This window comes from Opisthocomus hoazin, chromosome 3 (genome assembly GCF_030867145.1).
Source record: "Opisthocomus hoazin isolate bOpiHoa1 chromosome 3, bOpiHoa1.hap1, whole genome shotgun sequence".
Taxonomy (NCBI): Eukaryota; Metazoa; Chordata; class Aves; order Opisthocomiformes; family Opisthocomidae; genus Opisthocomus; species Opisthocomus hoazin.
In genome coordinates this window covers 15,960,373-15,980,799 of record NC_134416.1, presented here as the reverse complement: position 1 = coordinate 15,980,799, position 20,427 = coordinate 15,960,373, and the positions used below count along the sequence as shown (strand labels likewise).

The following is a 20,427-nucleotide window of genomic DNA, read 5'->3' as shown; positions in this document are numbered from 1 at the left end:
GAGAGGCTTTTAAGACATTATGGTACTTCTTTGACACGCATTTATAAGGGATTAGGAAAAAAATCCATGTTGTTTTTGACTCATAGAGGAGTTCTATGCTAGATGAAAGCTGAAATTTGCTTACAATCATTGGCATACCTCTGCAGAAATAACAAATTGGTCTATACAGTAGTGGTTGGTAAAGAGAGTGTTTTGTCCCTCCAAAAGAATTAACTCCAAACTTGGAAATAAATAAGCCAAGGCAAAGTGAAGTTGGAAAAGAATTTATACTAATATTTTTTTCTGGATAATTCATTGCACTGGACTTCTGATGAAGTACAGCTGAAGTCACACAATTAGGAGAGCCTAAATAGATTCTTTGATCAGAGTGCTTTCAGTTTGTTAAGAAAAGCACCTCTCCAGTGTAGCTTTTTACTTTCTCCTTTAGACAGATGTGACTACAATACTTTATTCTTTGCTATCATATCCTTTTTGGGTTTTTTTACTGGAATAAAAGTAACCAAGCTGCATAAACACAGAAGTGACAAAACCCTCTGTCACTTTTCTGTCTCTCATTGTTGCAGCCTGGACTGGACTGCTTCAACACCAGGTGCTGGTCCCATCCCACCTGTAAGAAAATTCTCAACAGACTGCCTAAAGTACCCCATCTCCTGCCCTCTTGTAAGAGATCCTGTATTTCTTCCTATTTTCCTGAAATACTGAGCTAAACCTCCTGCTGTTGGAAACAGCCGGCAGCTCCCAATCCCAGCCCTGGCGGTGTTGAGCCCTGGTTGGCTCAGCAGAGCTGGCACTGAGGAGCTGCGATGGGTCTCCAGTATCAGACCTTTTGGTGCTTCAAGTAAAAATCAGCAGAGCAGCCCTGCCTTGAAGCCTAGATGGTCACCAGCAAAAGCAGAGCAACTGGCAGTCAGGTGTTGAAGACAAGAAATTAAAATCCTTCACGTCACTATTACACACATGACGCGGCAACTGCTCTACAGGTAACACACCAGAAGATAAAAGTAGAAATAAATTTGTTTTTCAAGCAATTTTTTTTACTGTTATATACAGATCAAAAGCAACAGCCGCTACCCTTTTGGTTACCCAAGACGCCTCTGCTCAGTGATCAGCAGCCCTGATTGTGGCTGTGATTAGACACCAACTCCTGTGAAAGACCCAGGAGAGAGTGACATAGATTCATTAGCAGGAATACAACAAACTCAGGCCACGGTAAACCATTTTATAACTAAAATTCACAAGCTGTCATTACAGATGTGTACTGCAAATGAAACCCTTTCACTTCAGTTGTATTAACCAGCTCTAAGTCAAGGGCCACAGGTTTCATTTCTCCTGCCAAATGAAGGAACAGAGACACAAGTCAAGCCTACTGTGTTTTTTTAATAGAAAAAAAGAGCTAGTTTTCCATTTTATATATTTTTCCACTCGGACTGTGCCTGAGCTCACAAAACCCTATACTGCCCCAGAACACAAACAACAGTCCCTTCTGTCCCTTCTGTGGCATGTTCTTGCCTTCCTCCAAAGAAAAAAGCAGGAGGCGAAAGAAAAACAGCCGACCGGGTGACAGCAGCACATCTGGGCGAACACCTGCTCCCCTCTGCCCAGCCCTCTCCGCCGTCCGATGGCTGCCGTCTGCTGTTCACAAACCAGCATGACCTCAGGAGCCACAGAAATCCCAAAAGCTTTTCTCACCAGCGCCTCTTGAAAGCATTAATCAAGTTTCTAGAAACCGCTTCAGCAGCTACCAAAATCCAACCAGCACCCTTAACCCCATCGGGGAGTTTCTCTCAGCTCTAGGAGGAAACTGTGCGAGCACAAAACATAGCAAATGCTACTCAGGAGCTGATGAGACCGGTCTCCGTGAGACTGACAGTGCTCAGTCCTAAAATAAGCTAGATTTTCCACAGTCACATGCACACAGAGCTAAAGTTTAAGTAAATAGGAGACCTATAGGTGAGTCCCAAAGGTCAACTGACTGGGGCTTGGCGAGTTATTTATTCTTCTCTATATCCTAGAGGGAAAAGGAACAAGCAAACTACTGTTTCAGAGTAGGAGTGGTTTCTAACCACAGTATATAACATAAGGGTATCGCAATGTACAATTTATATCCGTTACAGTACCTGACACCGGGCCCTCATCCCATTCTTCAGATCTCCTAAATCGATTTGTTGTAAATCCCATGCAGACATTTACTCCAAAGGCAAAAGCAAATAAAGATATAACCTGCAAAAGTAAAAGAGCAAAGTGAGCAAACTGCGAAAAGCAGGACTCTGGAGCTAAGAGCATTACAACTAGAGGGGCAGAGATGGTCCTCTGTACATTCGAGCTCCCCAGCAGTGCAGTTCCCATCACTGGAGCAGCAGCTGACAGCGTCACCGTTGGAGAGTAACACAAACCAGAAGGGGTTTATGAATAAAACATCTCTTTTCGAAGCTGAAACGCTCCTTTTTGTAGGAACTTCTTCAGGAGAGACGAGCTGCTACTCCTCCTCTAAAAGCAAACACGCTCCTCTCCTCCCCTACCTGGTGCGAGTAGACGCAGCCCTTCTCAGCCATGCTAGAGAATTCTTGAAAAGCCTGTGCGGCACCGTCGCCTTTTCTTTATAGTGAGCGCAGAGCTCTGTTTGCTCTGGGAGTCTGGGCTATTAGCTACAAGTAATCCCACCTGGTGAGGTTGACAGGCTCGTGTGATTTGTCCGGGGAGTGATTTCATCATGTTTCACTCACAAATCGCAGCTCCGAGTGCAAGAAGCTCCAGGCATCATCCCTCGCTGCGCCCTCCCCCCAAACACACACACGCACGCTTTTATGTGGTTTCCTCTGGCAAAGCAGCGCTTTCTTATGTTGCTGCGGCCAATAGCTGTTCCTGCTCATTTTATTCTCCTCGCAAAAGTAACATGGTTAAAAGAGAAACCAAATGCCTCTCCATCTGGCTCCGAGAAGAAGGGAGGGGGAACTCGCTCGGGGCTGCGAAATGAGAATGTCCCGATGCCACCCTCCGATGTCACCCAACGCTACCGGCGTCGCAGCGCGGTGGGCTCGGCGCGCGGTGGGCTCCGTGCACAGGGCCAGCACGCTGCCGCAGCTACCGGCCCCGTGACGGCCGGGTGGGCTTGGGGAGCTCGGGCGCCCGTCCCGCTCTCCAGGGGTGCTCCTGAAGTCTCTCAGTGGGTTGCGGAGCAGAGTCCCTCCAAACTGGGGATGCCTTCAGAGCAGAGGGGTATTTGTCAACACTGTTGTCCCGCGCTGCTGTGGCGGTGCAAGGCTCGGGTTGGTGGAAACGCAAGCAGTTTTATCGGCACAGCTGGAAACCGCAGACTTCCAGAAAGGAAGAGAAGTGACACGTTCCCTCTGCCCCACATTTTCCCATTTTCATCAACAACAACAGAAAGCTCGGCTCTTTGGATAAAGACTGCTATGTACAAAGCAAACGATAATGCTGAGCAGAATTACAGTTCAGATCAGTGACTTAAATATTCTTTGCCAAGGCAAATTATTTACCAGTATAGTTTGCCACTTTTTTCTCTGATGAAAGCTTCTTTCATTAAAGTGTTTACTAACAATTACACTTAAAGGGACAGAGTCAAGGTTCGTAAGCCCTTGGATGGCGTGAGCCTCCCTTGGGACCTGTCCCATATTCTATACTGGCATTAAGAAATACAGCACAGTTTTCTTTAAACTATCTTGCAATATTTAACACGCACAATTTTGAGCTTTGTTTAGGAGTACCTTTTATCTGCTGCAACATCTCTCCTTCCCCACAGTGTAGCTTTACAGGGCAGAGGCTAAAAAGCCCTCCCCTTTGCTACCCACATCTCGTAAGCCTGCCAGCCTTTGCTAGGAGCTGATCCTTTTTCATGCAGTTTCTTAACCCAAAGCAGCTCCATTGTGGAGCTGCATCTTTGCACTGCAAGCCCCAAGGGAAATGTAATCAGCCTGAGAAGACCTACACCTTCGCTGCACCAGGACACTGCATTCCTCTCCCTTGCACGGACCGGCACAGTGAAGTCAAGACCCATCTTCTAATGTTCACTTCATCACTAGCTGGGCTGAAAATGAAGTAGGTTGCAATAGGCAATATTTTTCTAGTCAAAAAACTGCACAGAGGTCTAGAGAAAAGTAATCACCAAAATTGTTACTAGCTAGTCCTATGAAATTGCCCCTGGTATATCCTGTGGTTAAACAACTTTGTCCCCAAGCACTAGGTAAGTACAGCAGTGTGTGAAAGCAGCAGAAGGGAAACCAGAGATGTCACAAATAAAATCGCTCAGCGGTGTTGTCTATGTGTCTCAGCTAATGAAGTTCATGATTACATGGGCAAAACACGGGAATTGGCAGCCACAAGCTCTCCTCCAGCCTGGGACCCTCGGGTCACCGAGTGACCCAGGCAAAACACAAATGAATTTTTCAACTCTGGTGGCCAATTTTGAGTGCCCAAGCCAACACATCCAGCCTCAGTTTCAGAGACACTCAGCCTTTGCTGGTCCTCCGTATCTTCCTCACACACAGGTGCTCAGATCTTTTGAAAGAAATTTCCTACACAAGTTAAAAATGGCCACCCAGAAAAATAAAGCAAGAAACAAAACCAAAAATACAGCATCTTGGATGACTTCTACTGATCTGAAAACACATATTTCATTTCTCCATTCATGTAACCTCTCTGGAGCTTGTAAACTGCACAATTTCACAGAAATGCACAGAAATGGAGGAGCTCGTTTTATGTTTCCTGGTCCATGCTGCAAGTATATTGTATTAATTAATCTCCTTTGTAATATCCTTTAGAACTATAGATGATGATGACTCTGAAACTGCTAATCTTTTTCAGATGTGTTATGTAAAACATATTTTCCAGTAGCTCCGAACTGACCACATACTCAAATGCACATTCATCTTTTTGTCACACAGATTCTGCCTGAAGCCACCTCACTGATGCACAAGGAACTTATTAGCATAAATAAGATCTAATGATTTTGTTCAGGCAAAATTTCACTGCTGGGATCACTGGCAATTAATTGCCATTTTACTCACCAGAATAGGAACGACTAAAGCTGAAATAATGTATTCCTGGTCCAAGAATGCAGCTGTTCAGTGCAAGTTTTAGGGCTCAAGTGAAACAAGTTAAATAAGAATTTTAACAAGATCGACAGAATATGCAATGCCGCTTCATCAGGTATTGCGCATAGGAATTGGCCTTTGACTTTTATGGCTTATATGATCATACTGATGATTATTTAACCCGGGGTGCAAAACTTGCAAGCAGCCACTAGGTGACACTTCGCATGAGAAGTTCGTACTGTGACATTTCCACGGTTACCAGCATTCCTGTTCTGCTGTTCCACAGAGCTAATGTAAGAAAGGCAATATTTACGGTCTTACATACAACTGATTTTTCTTTAGCAGTTTGTTTAAGGAGAAAAGAAAACCCAGAGAAACCAAGTATATTGACTGAGTCAGAGGTTGGGGACGGAGTGGACTCTAGAGAAAGAAGCCTTTTTAGCTACTCATCTCCACTTTGCCCTGGATGCTGGATGCAGCCACATCGGGTGACTGGGGGGCAAGGGTGACAGCCTCCAGTATGCTTGGCAGCAGCATGAAAGGCAGACAGGTGAAGAACTTCTCCAAAGTGTCTCAGAGCTCTCTCCCCCTCAAACACAGCTTCTATATATGGTTGTGGCCAAGAAAAACAGTTAGTCGGGTACACAAACTAGCAATTTCAAAGAACAAGAACCTTTCGATAAGCTATGGAAATTCAAGCAGTGTCCACATTGAATCTCCTCAGATACAGGCACTGTGACATCAAACAAGCTTCCAGCAGCAGAAGTGAATATGGGAGGATGTGGCACCTCGCTGAAAACGCCCTGAGACTTTTTAGAAAAACCAAAGAGGCATGACATAACAAGAAGAGCTGATTCCTCTGTTTGAAGGACTTTAAACCAAATATCTTTGGCACTCAGCCAGCGCAGTGGCTGACAAGCAAGATGGAGAAGGAAGGGAAGGCCAGTGCATGAGGGCAAGGACAGAAAAAGGACAGCAAAGCCCGCCGGGGTCAGTAGTCTGATGACAAACAGAGAGGCGAGAAGAGTAAGAGTCAATGCAGGATGGCAACGATCCGCAATGAGCGGTCCCTCAGCAGAGATCAGCCCAGGATCCAGGCTACAGCCACATACAGGAGCCCAGAAACGCAACTGCACAGCCTGGGTATGCAGGTAAAAATACACAAGAGTTGCTGAAGAATGAAGGACCTGCTCTGCTTGTAAGAGTACCATGGAAGACCCCAAAATAGGGCCACTGAGAAGCCCTGTTTACCTGATGGAGTCAAAACACTCCAGGAAGTGACAGATTTCAAATTGCTGGCAAGCCGGCTTGAAAACAAAAAATCATGATCTGATTATAAAGGGTAGGAGAGGACACAGATGCTTGCATGGGTGCACTAAGGGGATAGGCGGGGTATAGAGGGAAAGAAGCTATCAGCATAGACGAGGGTCAGACTGTCCCTTCCTTGGGCTTTGGGACTTGTTATGAGAGTTACAGAAGCTTCTGCAAGTTATCTTTTGTTCTTGCACACATAAAAGCTGCATTTTGTCAAGGAGGCGATTTCGCTGGTGGAGGGCACAGGACTGACTGCCGAGGAGACACACCACCATGCCCACTGCTACCCCATGAGACCAGGAAGATCCACAGACCATGCTGCGCTCATGAAAGCACATCCTCCTCTCATCCCAGTGCCTCAGAACACCACCCAACAGTACCCTGAGGCTTGACAGTCACCAGTTATCTGTCTGCTCATCACCTCCCTGAGGGGAAAGGTATGCAAACCATAGTGCTTGTTGTACTGGAGGAGCATGCTGAGGATGGTTTTCTTGGCCAGAAAGACCCATACAGGAGCGCCAGACCCTCAGGGATGATCACAGACAAATTAAAGTCTTCAAAATTGCAGTTTGCTGCACCCCAACCCCTGAGGCACCAAGTGTCATAGGCACCTGTAGGCCCATCAACATTTCTGAGCACCATACATAATGCCTGCAGGGTTCACGGGGCTGGGAGGTGAGCACTCGGATCCAGCCCAAATCTCACTGAAGACGACCAGCAAAGCACGTCGACCAGCAAAGCATATTGCATCTCTCCTCACCCTCCCAGGATGGCTACCAAACCATGTCTTTCACAAAACACAGGCGTATTGGGTGCATGCCTGTCCGAAATTGAGCCTTCATGCTCTGCCTACCCAGAGAGAGAAGACGAACCACCAGCCAAGGGAGGACCTGAGTTACAGACTCTGCTTTGCTCATGTAAAATGCTTGTATACTCCCCAGGATGAGGACTGAAACCCAGATGAGTAGCCTAATAGAAAAAAAAAGAGGGCATAACGCAGCAGAGAAATAAATTCTCCCACACCCCACATCAGATGCAACAGCTTTAGTGGCTAAATGAGGGCTGTGGGTTTGGTGAGAGCATTGTAGCTCCTGAAGCTGCCTCTCCCGCCTGTGGATGGGCCTTAGCTGAAGTGCACCCTGCAAATGCAGTCACCATTTGTGCCAGCACACAAGCAGAGCAAGGTTCGTAAGCGAGGTCACATTTTTTATCAGAACAGCTGATAGCACTGGAACAGGTTGCCCAGAGAAGTTGTGGATTCTCCTTCTCTGGAGATAGTCAAGACTCGCCTGGACAAGGTCCTGTGCAGCCTGCTGTAGGTGACCCTGCTTCGGCAGGGGGGTTGGACTAGATGACCCACAGAGGTACCCTTTCTAACCCTGAACATTCTGTGATTCTGTGATTCTGTGAAATCTTTACGTGCCTAAATGCCTGTCTCTCTTCTCCCAGCAGAACTACAGCTAACTGACCAACAGCTCCAACACAGGGTGGTGTTACACCTCTCCCTGTGAGCTGCACATACGACAGTAGCAGCATTAACACTAGTCCAACACATATACTTTCATCATCTTCAAAGGAACTAACAGTTTCCCAGCTCAGTTTCTGGACAACATTATTATTATGCAGCAGCACAAGTACTTCTCTACAATGCACCAAGTTCAGAACTATATTTCTTAACATAATCTCATAAAAATTCTAGCATGCTGCAGAATAAAAACTGTTCTGTGACGAAAAATCACTTCTTCATGGAGGATGTGAATGAGTGAAACACAGAGCCAAAGAGCCATACGTGTTTTTAACGCAGCCCACACGAGGCTAAGTAAGTCTTCAGGTCCTTTCTACTGCTTGAGATGGTGACGGGTGTCACAGGTGCCCATTAACACCTCTACATCCATCTTTGAAAAGCTGTAGGCTTCAGCAGTGTGAAAATCACCCACCTACCCCCCCGACAGTAGCCTGGAGGTCTCAAGGGCCTTGCGTGGTACCTTGCATGTGCCACACGCAATCACCATTAATTTATTTGAATTTTACAAGTGATATAATCTACTCTGTCCCACGAGAAACATAGCCCTTTAGAAACAATGAGTTAAAGCTAAAAGAGAAAAAAAAACTCAAAAACAAAGATCGGAAAGCTACTTAAAGATGCATAAAAGTAGGTTTTCTAGACTTCAAATCATATTCCTGGTTTCTCTGTGTAACTTGCCTGTACATCATTTACCACGTTCAAACCTTTCTCCGTAGCATATTAGCTTTGAATTTCCTAGGTATATAAAACTTCTTGTGGGGACTTCTACAATAACCCTGTAACATATCTCTCCTGCTTGATCACAATTACCCTCAGCCGAAACTATTTTGGCACACTTCTCATGCTCAAGGCTTGGATATAATTAAAAAATTTCCAAGTGCTAATCTCTTCCCTACAAGTAAAATGTGGATATAATTAATAGTGGTTTGCTTACTTTGAGTTTGTTTTCTTTGCCAAAAGAGAGTTTCTGTTTGTTTGTTTGAGATATCTTTTTTTTTTTTATGTTTTTGATGCTTGGATCAAGAAACAAATATTTTAGATAATATTTTTCATCTTGTTAATCTAAAAAAACCCACTGATATTTTCTAAATAGCAAAATCCTATTTGATATCAGTTTAAAGAGATATGTCACTAAGAATATTGCTCTCAACTTGCCTACAGTTGAGGCTTTGGACCTCTACGCTCTGCAGAACAAATACCTCTTCTGGGGACAAAGCAAAGTGGGGCCAGGCTGGAAACAGAGGATTCCTCCCCCAAGAAACAGGGGCATGCCTTCACGTGGGCACACTTTCCTCCAGTTTCTCTGCGTAAGGAGGCATCTCAAGACTGAAGAACTGCTGCTATAGGTCAGTTATGGTGACCTATAAGTGCCTGCACCTATGAAAGCTTTTTTTTGACACGGTAAATGAATGCATGAATATAGAACAGGCTGTGGCAGTGTCACAGTTAAGACAAAAAAAAAAAAAACAAAAAAAAAAAACCTGAGGGCCTTCTGGGGCTTGAATCTACTTTGCCTGAACCTACTTTACACCAACACAAGTCTGATTCAAGCGTGGAGCTATTTTATTTGCATAAGCACTGCAAGACTGCACCACTAAATGCAATCAGTCCAGCACAAAGAGAAGGAAATCTGCTATTAAGAATAACCCTGCAGAAATTAGGACTGCTGCTGAAGAAGAGGTGTCCTCTGAAAAAGAAAAATAACAATTACTAAAAGCTGCCTAAACTGCCTGATCTGACTCACAGAGTGGCCAGATGAACACTTACGTGAAGGAGGATGCAACAGGAACTGTACAGACTTTCGCTCAAAGAAAAATTCACGAGGACACAGGTAACACTGTCACAAAGTTAGTCCCACCTGCAGCCCCTTGTTGGGGGTACTGATTTATCTCATACTTGAAAGACACATCTTTATGACTTACACAAGCTTAAGCTATCCCCAGCTGTTGAGGGGGTGAGGTATTTGATTAACTTGGAAATCATTGGGGTTTTCTGCCCTTTTCCTTCAGAACAGAAATAAAACCAGCAAACAGAGCCCAGACACCAAGTGCCTACCAGCAGCCCTGGCAGACCGCCTAGTCCTTGCCATCCCTTCCATCCCTCTAACCCCGTCCAACCATTCCTAGAGCCACTCCATGAGTCAAAACAGGTTAAAAAAATTCCCTTCCTTTCCTAGGTTTTGCAGTTGGATGAGTTCCTCACTCTGGTCCTAGGCCCTGGAAGCGGCGTGTCTGTGAGATACAGCGAGCTGCAAACTGCTACTGCTTCTGAACCCCAAGCCGGGTGCCGTAAATAAGCAGCATCCCGCGGCCAGGGGAGCGGAGGGCAGAGCACAGACAAGCTCACCGCTTCCCCCCGGCTCGCTCCTGCTCCCAGGGGAGCAGCGTCACCCCAGCACACGCTCCGCTCTCTGCCTTTCTTATCACGCATCTGTTGCCGCCTGTTTTAATGGCCAAGCACAAAAGCATAAAACAATTGCATATTTCTTTTTAGGTCATTTTGGACAGATGGGCCACTTTCCAAGCATCACAAATTTTCCGAAGTTGAACTGTGTCACCACCACTTTAGTCGAATGCCAGCTTTCTTCTTCTGATTACAGCCAAGCGCAAAAATGACAAATGTAAGTACAAAGGGAAAAACATCCTGTTGGAACAGTACTCCCTGTTTTCTCCGGGTGAGAAAAGCGTAAGCAACATTTCAACATCAAAACAACGTGATCCATTGCTGGATTTTTTTTTAAACCCATATCATAATGCGTAACTGAATAAATTTCAAGCTCAGCAGGAATGCAATATAAAAAAATATGAAGGAAAATGCTAGAAATCAAAATGTGCAACTCTGTGCTAGCATGGGTTTGCATATGGATTATCAGAGGGTTTTTTGATGTAAATACTTTTTCACCTTTTCAGCATAAAACTTTGGAAAGGAATACAAAATCTTTTTTTTTTAATGGATTACACCAGTAGACTGTAGGGAAACTGGCCACTTAAATATTAATGGATTTCTTCAATATTTTAAAGCAAATAATCTTACTGAGTTAAGTTTTGTTTCTCTAACTCATCTTTTTTTTTCATCTAGCAACACAAGAGTTTCAGAAATAATCAGTTCCTTGGTTTAATGATTGCTGACTGCTGTAAAACAAAAGCAGCTCTGCTTTGCTCAGCCTTCACAGAAGGCTCCCCACCCCAGTAAATCTTTTTTTCACAGCAGAAAAGACTCAAGTCAGCTTGAAATTGTATTTGCTGAAGTTTCTGAGGACAGACAGCTGTTCCCGGGCATCCACAGAGAGCCTGCAAAAGCAGCTGGAGCTATTTAATTCAGCATCCTTTCACTGCCCATTGCTGCCCCTCCTCCAAGGTGCTGCAACCCAACACTTTTGAAGGCAATGTCTGATCCAACCCACGTGAAAAGGACTTGAGTAAACTACCGCTCTGGTGAAGAGGGTGGAGACACCTCCTTTTCCAGGAACAGCTTTGCCAGCTGAAGGAAAGGCCTCCAGTGCCTGCTGTCCCCACTCAGGTCCGGATATCCAACATTTCATCCGTTTGGGTGAGGAGCTGCCCAGCCCAGCTGCTTCTCCCCCTGTTCTGCTCTGCACCACACCAACCACTGGAGTTTCACTGCTTGGGTGATCTTCCTCCAGGCTGGTTCTGGGGAATACTATGATTAAATCATAGAACCATAAAGGCTGGAAAAGAACTCTGAGACCATCAAGTCCAACCATCAACCCATCACCACCATGTCTACTAAACCATGTCTTGAAGCACCATATCTACATGTTTTTTGAACACTTCCAGCGATGGTGACTCCACCACTTCCCTGGGCAGCCTGTTCCAATGCTTCACAGCTCTTTCAATAAAGAAATTTTTCTTAATATCCAATCTAAAGCTTCCCTGATGCAAATTGAGGCCATACCTTTTTAAATCACCTTTCAATCACCTTTTTATAAAATAAAAACCAAAAATCAGACTTTGAGTAAAGAAGGCAGGATGGGCAATAGAAACAGGCAGGGAGAAGCAATACCTTCAGGTGACACAGCTGAAGTCAGCAGAGGAGAAGCACCCTTACCCCTAGAGCTAATGAGGTTCCCATTGCATTGGGACAGAGCAGGAGCATCTACAAGCTTCCTCTGTGGTAGCTGAGGCCACGACAGCTGCTCTGAAAATTAATATCAGACTATAACCTCATGTTCATATCCCTGCTTGTAGGTAGCCTAAGCCTGCTGAAACATCTGCTTGATGCTGCAGATAATTCAGCATGGGTTTGGAAGGTATTGGGTTAAAAAAAACACCCTAGGAAAGCTACTGCTTTTCTTGCTGCTTCCTACTCTGACACATTATAAATAATGCCAATAAGCCAGCCCAGAGCCCCACTGTGTGAGGGCAGGTGGAAGTGCAGCCAGACTGCAGGGCAGAGGCGTGGGAGGCTTTTGGAGTGGTGGCAGCTTCAGCAAATAAACCAGGCCTGACGCTGCCAGCAGCAACTGCAAGGACAGCGCGGTAGATGAAGGGCACCCAGTATCCCACAGCTGTTACAGCCACCTCCTGCCATCCGTGGGGAATGCTGGGCTGGCTGGTCAGAGCAATGGAAGGGCAGAAAAAGACATCTTAGTATTGGGGGTGAAAAGAGACAAAACATACCAGGATAACTGAGCTTGGGAGCTTCCAAAAGGTTCCGTTTCCTTCTTCTTCCCTCTGTTGTGGGGCTTGCGGGAAGGAAACCATCCTTGTGATCTCTGCTCTGTTGTTAATGCTCTGTTTCAGTTGTACTCTACTGCACAAGTCCAATATACATTTAGGGACACCAAAAAATTAGAGCTGGTTCAGGTGCATTAAATTTATGTAGTCCAGCACAGATGACCTGAGCATGAATCGTTCTGGACTTGGCAGCCAGCTGAGATTGGGACTCTTCTGGCTGGCTCCTTTAAGAAAGGACTTAGATTGTGGCAACAAGCGATTCTTTGGTACAAACCTGTCGTTTACAAAGAATGTACAAAAAAATGCCATTTCCTTGAGCAGGGAAAGGAATCCTATTATTTTGGGTATCCAAGAGGCATTTTAGGGTTTCTTACATTTCTCCTGAGTTTAGGGCCATCAGTTCCAAGAGAATTTAACCCAATTTTACAGCAGTGATCTATTCCCTCTGTCCCACCCCAAAGGGGTGACCTTGTCTGAGGTTTGCCTGTTGTCTTCACTGCACTGCCACCTTAGCTGTGCAGCCTCAGCATGGAAAAAAAGGAAAGCAAGCGTTTACAGGTGATAGCAACTTCATTATTTACAAAGTGTTGTTTCATCAGGACATTTTCTTCTCATCCCCTCACAGTGGCCATATTTTCATCCACGGGATATTTTTGATTGTCAGCCAAAATTCTTTTTGGGGGGTGCAGAGAGCCTTTGAGGAATGCCCAAAATGACTGACAAAGCTGAAACTCTCCTGAACTGAGCCACGTGCTTCCAATGTCCACTGCTGCAGGTACCAGACCACAGCCACAAACTCATACTCCTCTTTCTCCAAAGATGGATGAACCAAGCCATATTTTCTCTTTATACAGCCTATGAAATCTTTAAGTATTGCACCCACCATCCTTCACTAATCCCGATACAGACGAGGGCCGGGGCCACCTTTGGTCTGTTCCCACCATCCCAAGCACCTCTGAGCCCGATGCTGATGTACCAAACCACAGACCGGTGCAGCAATTTGTCACAGTCCCTGCAGCTGCAGTCAGTTTCTCTGTCCCAGCTTTCGTAGCCCCGACATCGAATTTGGTGCAGGGCTCATCCCCCCGTCCCTCTGCTGCTGCCACAACACTGGTTCCTCACCACCAACCTGTCCCTGCTCCACTAACCCCCACCAGCCCCTGGCCCATTTCCCGTTCTCCTGCCATGGTCAGAAAACTTTTTCCAGCTGTCACATTCATCAGCAGCACGAGGCCCATTCAGCCAATAACACTGAAAAGGTTTTTCTGCAAGGGGAAAAATACAGTAATATGTAAGCAAATATTCTGTAGATAGTTGCCCTTTTTACCGCTATTTGTCAAGAGTGCTGGTGCTTCCCGCTGCACCAAAATCTTGTCCTGTCTCAAGGGCTGAGAATAGGGCGGTCCAGAGCTATTCTGCAGAGCTGAGCTGCTGGAGTCAAGTCACTGAAAACACAGGGCAGCAGATGGGGTGTCCCCAGGCCGTGTTCCTCCCCTCTGCTTTGTTATGCTGCTCGAAAAGTGCTGAGGAAAGTGTTCAAATCCTGTCGTAGGTTTGCACAGGGCTCTCTGTATAACCTGGATTCCCTGCGGAGCCCATTTGGAGAGGTCTTGCTTGCACTGACTGACAACTTCCGCTCAGCACGGACAGAGCAGTAAAATCACCCATTTTTCAGGTCCACACGTTTCCCCCCTTGCAAGTTATCCGTGTCTGACAAAAGAATGACCTAGTGGGATGGTTTGTGTGTGAACACAAGCATATGGACCTGCCTGGGAACATACCCAGAACCGCATGGGTTAGTCTGGGCTAAGGGCACGTGTGGCCTGGCAGCCTAGGAAGCATGTCCTGCCTTGTCCCTATCGCTGCCTGCATTACGACACTTACCAATACAGAGCCAGAAGTTTGAAATTAGGCATTAGATCAAGAAGCCTGTATGAATAAAATGGTATTACCCAGAGCAGTTCACAGAATCACAGAATGGTAGGGGTTGGAACGGTCCTCTGGGGATCATCTATTCCAACCCCCCTGCCAAAGCAGGGTCACTTAGAGCAGGCTGCAGAGGACTTCATGCAGGCGGGTTTTTAGTATCTCCAGAGAAGGAGACTCCACAACCTCCCTGGGCAGCCTGTTCCAGTGCTTCGTCACCCTCAGAGGGAAGAAGTTCTTCCTCATGTTCAGACGGAACTTCCTGTGCTTCAGTTTGTGTCCATTGACCCTTGTCCTGTCGCTGGGCACCACTGAAAAGAGTCTGGTCCCATCCTCCTGACACCCACCCTTTAGATATTTGTAGGCATTTATAAGGTCCCCTCTCAGCCTTCTCTTCTTCAGGCTGAACAAGCCCAGTTCCCTCAGCCTCTCCTCATAGGAGAGATGCTCCAGTCCCCTCATCATCCTCGTAGCCCTCTGCTGGACTCTCTCCAGTAGCTCCTCATCTTTCTTGAACTGGGGAGCCCACAACTGGACACAGTAGTCCAGATGGGGCTTCACCAGGGCAGAGTGGAGGGGGAGGAGAACATCCCTTGACCTGCTGGCCACACTCTTCTGAATGCACCCCAGAAGACCACTGGCCTTCTTGGCAGCCAGGGCACACTGCTGGCTCATGGTCAACTTGTTGTCCACCAGCACTCCCAGGTCCCTCTCCACTGAGTTCATCTGTCCCAAGTTCTTTGAGCACCACAGGGATGAGAGGAAGGACCTCAGTTGAAGGTACGATTTAACAACAAGCAGCAAGAAATAAAGAGCTGTGGAGAGAATAAAATGGGAAACGGCAGTACTGGGGATGTGAGGTAGCTGCCATGGGTGGCTGGGGGGTGTTCAGAAGAACAGCAGGAACTACTCTGGCCATGTTCCACAAACGATGTACAGCTTTCTACACCAGATGACATGGGAGGACAAAATAAGGTTATGTTCAAGGATGAATGCCCAAGAACTCCTAAAAAAAAAAAAAAAGTCAGCGAAGAGGCGCGTGATAGCAAAGCCAGAGAAATCTTCCCAAGCTAGAAGGCTTTCAGGTTAAAATATTCAAATAGCAAAAAAATACATGCAAACAGATGATCAGAGGGTGAGAGGCCAGAAATATGCAAAATTGTGCATTATTTTTGTAGATATGAGCTAAAGATTTAAGGTTTCTGGATTGGGTGTCCTTGCCCAGGCGCTGGCAGCGGGACTGCCGGGCGGCCTCTGTGAGGAGAGGCAGGGGCTGCCCGGCGCCGGACGCAGCTGGTCCCAGCCGGTTCCAGCCGGCTCCAGTGGCCCCACCGCAGAGCACGGCTGAGCCCCGCAGCCACGATGGTGGCACCTCTGGTAAAACACATTGAAGGAAGGGTGAAAACCGCTGGGCAGGTGGTGAGGAGGGAGGGAAGAAGTGTGAGAAGCAGCCCTGCAGACAGCACGGTCATGGTGAAGGAGGGGAGGAGGCGCTCCAGGCACCGGGGCAGAGATTCCCCCTCAGCCCATGGAAAATGGCTCAGTGAGGTGGGCTTATCCCGAGGGACTGCAGCCCGTGGAAATGGCCCACCGTGGGGCAAGGAGATGTGTGAGGAGGAGGGAGCAGCAGAGGGGCTGCGATGCCCTGATCACCATCCCCCATGCCACCCGGGTGGTGGGGAAGAGGTGGAGGAGGCTGGAATGAAGAAGTGAAGCTGAGCCTGGGAAAAGGCGGGGGGGGGGGGGAGGATGCTGGTTTAGTGTTTGTCTTTGCTTCTTACTATCCAAATCTATTTTAATTGGCCATAAATTGAATTCTTTTTCCCCAAGTTGAGTCTGTTTTGCCCGTGATGCTAATCGGTAAGTGATCTCCCTGTTTTTATCTCAGTCCATGAGCTTTTCCATCTTATTTTCTCCCCCTGTCCTGTTCAGCAAGGGAGCTGAGAAAGCAGCTGGGTGGGCATCTGGCAGCCAGCCAAGGTCAACCCACCACAGCTTCCTGCTAAAAATCTCTACAAGATATTATGAAATTACATAAACAAAGGAGAAAGCTTGTAGATGAAACTTTTGAGGTACTTTACAATACAAAGAGTGGAAAGAGGGCACGAAGTTTCCCACAGAAATGAAACGAGTGGCTGGACAGCAATTGTATTAGCAGAGGAGGCATCTGGATACACAATTTATCTTCCAGTCACAGATGTAAGGAAGGTCCATCTGCAATAGGAGAAAAGCTCTGTCTGGCTCAGGGCAAGAAGATGGAAGCTGAGCATACGTGCTATTGTTTGTATCTTTAATCTCTTTTTGTCCATTTTTTCACGTAGAGCACCAGCAACTGGAACTTCAGCAGGATTTAAATGGCACACAACAGCAAAATAGTTCTCCAGTGCCAGCAGAGCCCATATGTATTTATTTCTATATTTACATTTCTTTGTGTTCCAAATTGACAGTGATCCTGCCCTCTTTTACTCTAAATGCGTGGAGTGCACACAGTTTCATGGGTTTTGAGACAAAGAAAGCCTGTGAGATCATTTGGTCAAACACCCTGCAACCGTAGTCGTCATTTCACCCGGCGATGAGCCCAAGGGAGGGTGCACCCCTGCTGGGCTGGCACGGGCGGCATGGGGAGCGTGGCCATCCAGCAAGGTGCAGCAGAAGTCAAGGTTATGCGTCCCAATTTACAAGTATGTGAGAGCCAGTTTGTGCTACTGGTGTGTCAGCAATAACAGGTTTTGCTCCGTTTCCATAAATGATCCATTAATTTGGTGAAGCACCATAAATGAGCACATACAACAGCGCATGGGAATTCGGACGAGGTGATGCTAGCCCCAGCGCTGCCAGCAGCAGTCTCATTCCACCACCTTTCATTTGTCTCTCAAAAATATTCATTACCTCCACTTCCAGTTCAACTAATGTCAAAGGATTACATTTGGCGTCCTTGGGTAAAGGCTGCTATGCGAGCACTGCTATTAACGGCTGCAGCTTTCAAGAATGATGCTAACACATCTTTAGCTATCCGGCATTCAAACTCAGCTGGCATCCTTCATGAATAATTGGAAACCTCCCCACTGCAGTGTCTTTAAACTCATAGTTTAACCATCATATTACATCTTCTGAAATAAGGCAAGATTTTGTAGAATAAATATTGCTACACAAACGGACCACTGTTTTGTTTTCTTAGCATCCAATACAGGCCAGCCTGCTAGGAGGAAACATTTCTACAGCCTTGGACTGCATGAGAAGCTCTTTCTTAATCTAAAAATGTCTGTGACCATGCCTGAACAGTTCAGCAGGTCACCTGTGGACAGCCAGTGTTAGGGGCAGAGTCAGCCTCTTCTTGCTTTTAGGTACAGGCAGCCCCCTGCTACCTCTCCCTACCCAGCAGGTCCTGCCCTGCCAGCCCCCAGCCCACCTCCCCACCGCAGGGTAACACAGTCTTTCAACCCTGCTTCGCAACAGAAATGCCCTGTTTCCCATGTTTTTGAATCCGACAAGTCGGTGGCCCGCTTCGACTTGCAGAGCTCAGCGTTTCCATCACAGATGTGGTGGCAACAAGGAGCAGCCTGCACAGCACTGACGCATGCTGACAGGAGGCTTGCATAGATCAGTAGTAATTAGAAGCAAATCGCAATTAAAATCTAAGCAAATCAGAAGCAAAAGAGACTCAGAAGAGGGACCCAGTGATTCATACTTCAAAATCAGAGTAATCAAAGCCATTATGAGCCCAACCATACAGAGGGGAACTACAAGGCATGCACTGTTTTATTAACTCCTTATCAACTTGGCTGTCTAATCAGCACTTTACATTTGTGGCATAGGGAGTTGTGAAAAAAATTACAGAACCTTGAGGCATTACTGCCCTGATGAAAGAAACCCGTATATATCCTCTGGAGAACAAGGCTTAAGTAGCAGTGCCTCTAATAGGAGCCTCATTCAGACAGATAAGCTCAGGATTTTACCAGTGAAGCTCCAGACACTGGAAATTTTAATATAAATCAAAAGCTAAGTGATGTGGGAGTTTTAAAGTTACAATTACATGTTTGAATAGTATTAATATTGTAGGAGGTAAACACAAACAAAAACTAAGATACTTTTCTTGTGTCTGTGCTGGATGCCAATTTTAACATTGCTATAAGGTAAGAATATATATGAAAGGCAGTTCATATTACAAAGCTTAAGAGAGCATCTTCAGAAGGCGAAACAAGCTATAAAAGATCTACTACGATTTTTTAAATATACTTTCTTCTCTGTGCATTAAATAATAATTTCTACTTCACTTATGAATCAGAGCGCTTCCAACATCACCGCTGCATGCGCATCGGAACGGCTTCCAGCTTGCCAAATCCCAATCCAAGTTGCGCTTGGCAAAAACACACCCACGCTGCTTCATAGCCTGACTGTGCTTGTAATTATATTTATTTAAGACTACTTCAACAAGCCAGAAAAACACGCGGGGCGGAAGGGGAGGGAAGATGCGCCTACCGTACCAGCGGGTCTTTTTTCTCCATGACTGAAGCTCGACGTGGACGCTTCGCTTCGGCCTGGCGCCGGCAGCGGGTCCCGGCTGCTGCCCTTTCCCCGGGGAGGCGGCGGGCGGCCCTGGCCTGGGGCTGGCTCCCGGGGGCTGCCTGGCCGCCCTGGGCCGGGGCTCCCCGTGCCGCGGGGCTGAAGTCAGGGTGCCAGCTGCCCCGGCCGGACAATGGCTCCATTGGGAGACAGCTGGGGGACAAAGGCGCTGCTTTCAGGAACGGTTTTATATGCACGCATGTGACCTTTGCCTGAAGCCACTCTATGGAAAGCGTCCCTGGCCTGAAGCTCTGCTTTCAGACGCGGTGCTCGGAGGCGCTTGCTTAATCTGTCCTTTTTCTTCTTTTTTTTTTTTTTTTTTTGCCACAGATGCCTCAGGAGAGGTCATGTGCAGATAACAAGGTGGTGCTGAGCTCTTTCTGATCATTTAATCGAGCTATTCAGTAATGGATAGGATTATTTTCTTCACTTTTCAAAGTCCTTCACCAGAATCTAAGAACTGGAATGCTTTCATCTGCTTTTTAGCAATTTAACTACAAAACCAGAGTACCCTAACTTCCAATCCCATCTCCTGAGCCAGCCCACAAGCTGCTTCCAAGCTCTGGCCACCTTTGCTAGAGTGCGTATAGGTTTAAATCTATGCATCCAGATCACAACAGAAGAGCCTTTGGATTTTTAGTGGATTGGAGCATCTTTTTTATTTATTGTGACTGTGATTTGTAAGTATTGTGAAGGCTTCCTACTTGACTGGATATAAAACAGAAGCTGTCAATACACAGCACACATGAAACCCAACTATCGCTCTAGCTAGGCTGGAGGTGGGGGCATGAAGATGGAGTTTATCATCCTCACATTTGGATACCATAGCAAAGGCTGCAGCTGAAAGGGAGGTCCCTCAGAGCGATTCTTCGTTAGGTTGTAGGGAAAGGGAATAGCAGTGTGCCTCTTTAAAGTTTGCCAACATTTTCCTTCACAAGATCTTGATTTTCACTCATTATTGCTCTGATAAACTCACATTTGCACTGACCACCTTTGTTCTGGAAAGAGTGGGGGTTTTAATGTATTTTTAATTTAAGGTAAAATATGCCAAACATTTCTGAGATTAAACCAAAGGGTGCATACTTTGCTATAGTGATGTTAAACAAAATTCTCTGCCCTTTCTATAAACAGATCTCAGGCTTACATACCCTAGAGCAACAGATTGGATTTTGGGGGCTGGGGAAGAATGGCCTTTGTTAAGTGAATACATTCATCCATCCTTATGAAATTCCATCCACATTTGGTTAAGTTATAAATCTTTAAAAGATCTTTGTGTATGCCCTGCACTGCGTGCTACTTGCTCACACTTTTCGGATGAGCTCTCTGAAGATCATCCTTGCTGGGTGTGTTT

At 46.3% G+C, this 20,427-nt stretch overlaps 1 protein-coding gene across 7 annotated transcripts in view; it reads right to left on the bottom strand.

Annotated features, from left to right (window-relative positions):
- Positions 1–19,219, bottom strand: part of ENPP2 (ectonucleotide pyrophosphatase/phosphodiesterase 2) — a 76,761-nt gene extending 57,542 nt beyond the window's left edge. For 2 of the 7 annotated variants that reach the window (XM_075415642.1, XM_075415638.1), the window contains exons 1-2: positions 18,998–19,219; positions 2,118–2,220 (exon numbers count right to left, since the gene is read on the bottom strand). In XM_075415642.1, the coding sequence (XP_075271757.1) occupies positions 2,118–2,220; positions 18,998–19,219 (325 nt within the window). The other 5 variants (XM_075415643.1, XM_009937882.2, XM_075415641.1 and 2 more) reach the window with 4 other exon arrangements.
- Positions 19,220–20,427: the final 1,208 nt, after the last annotated feature.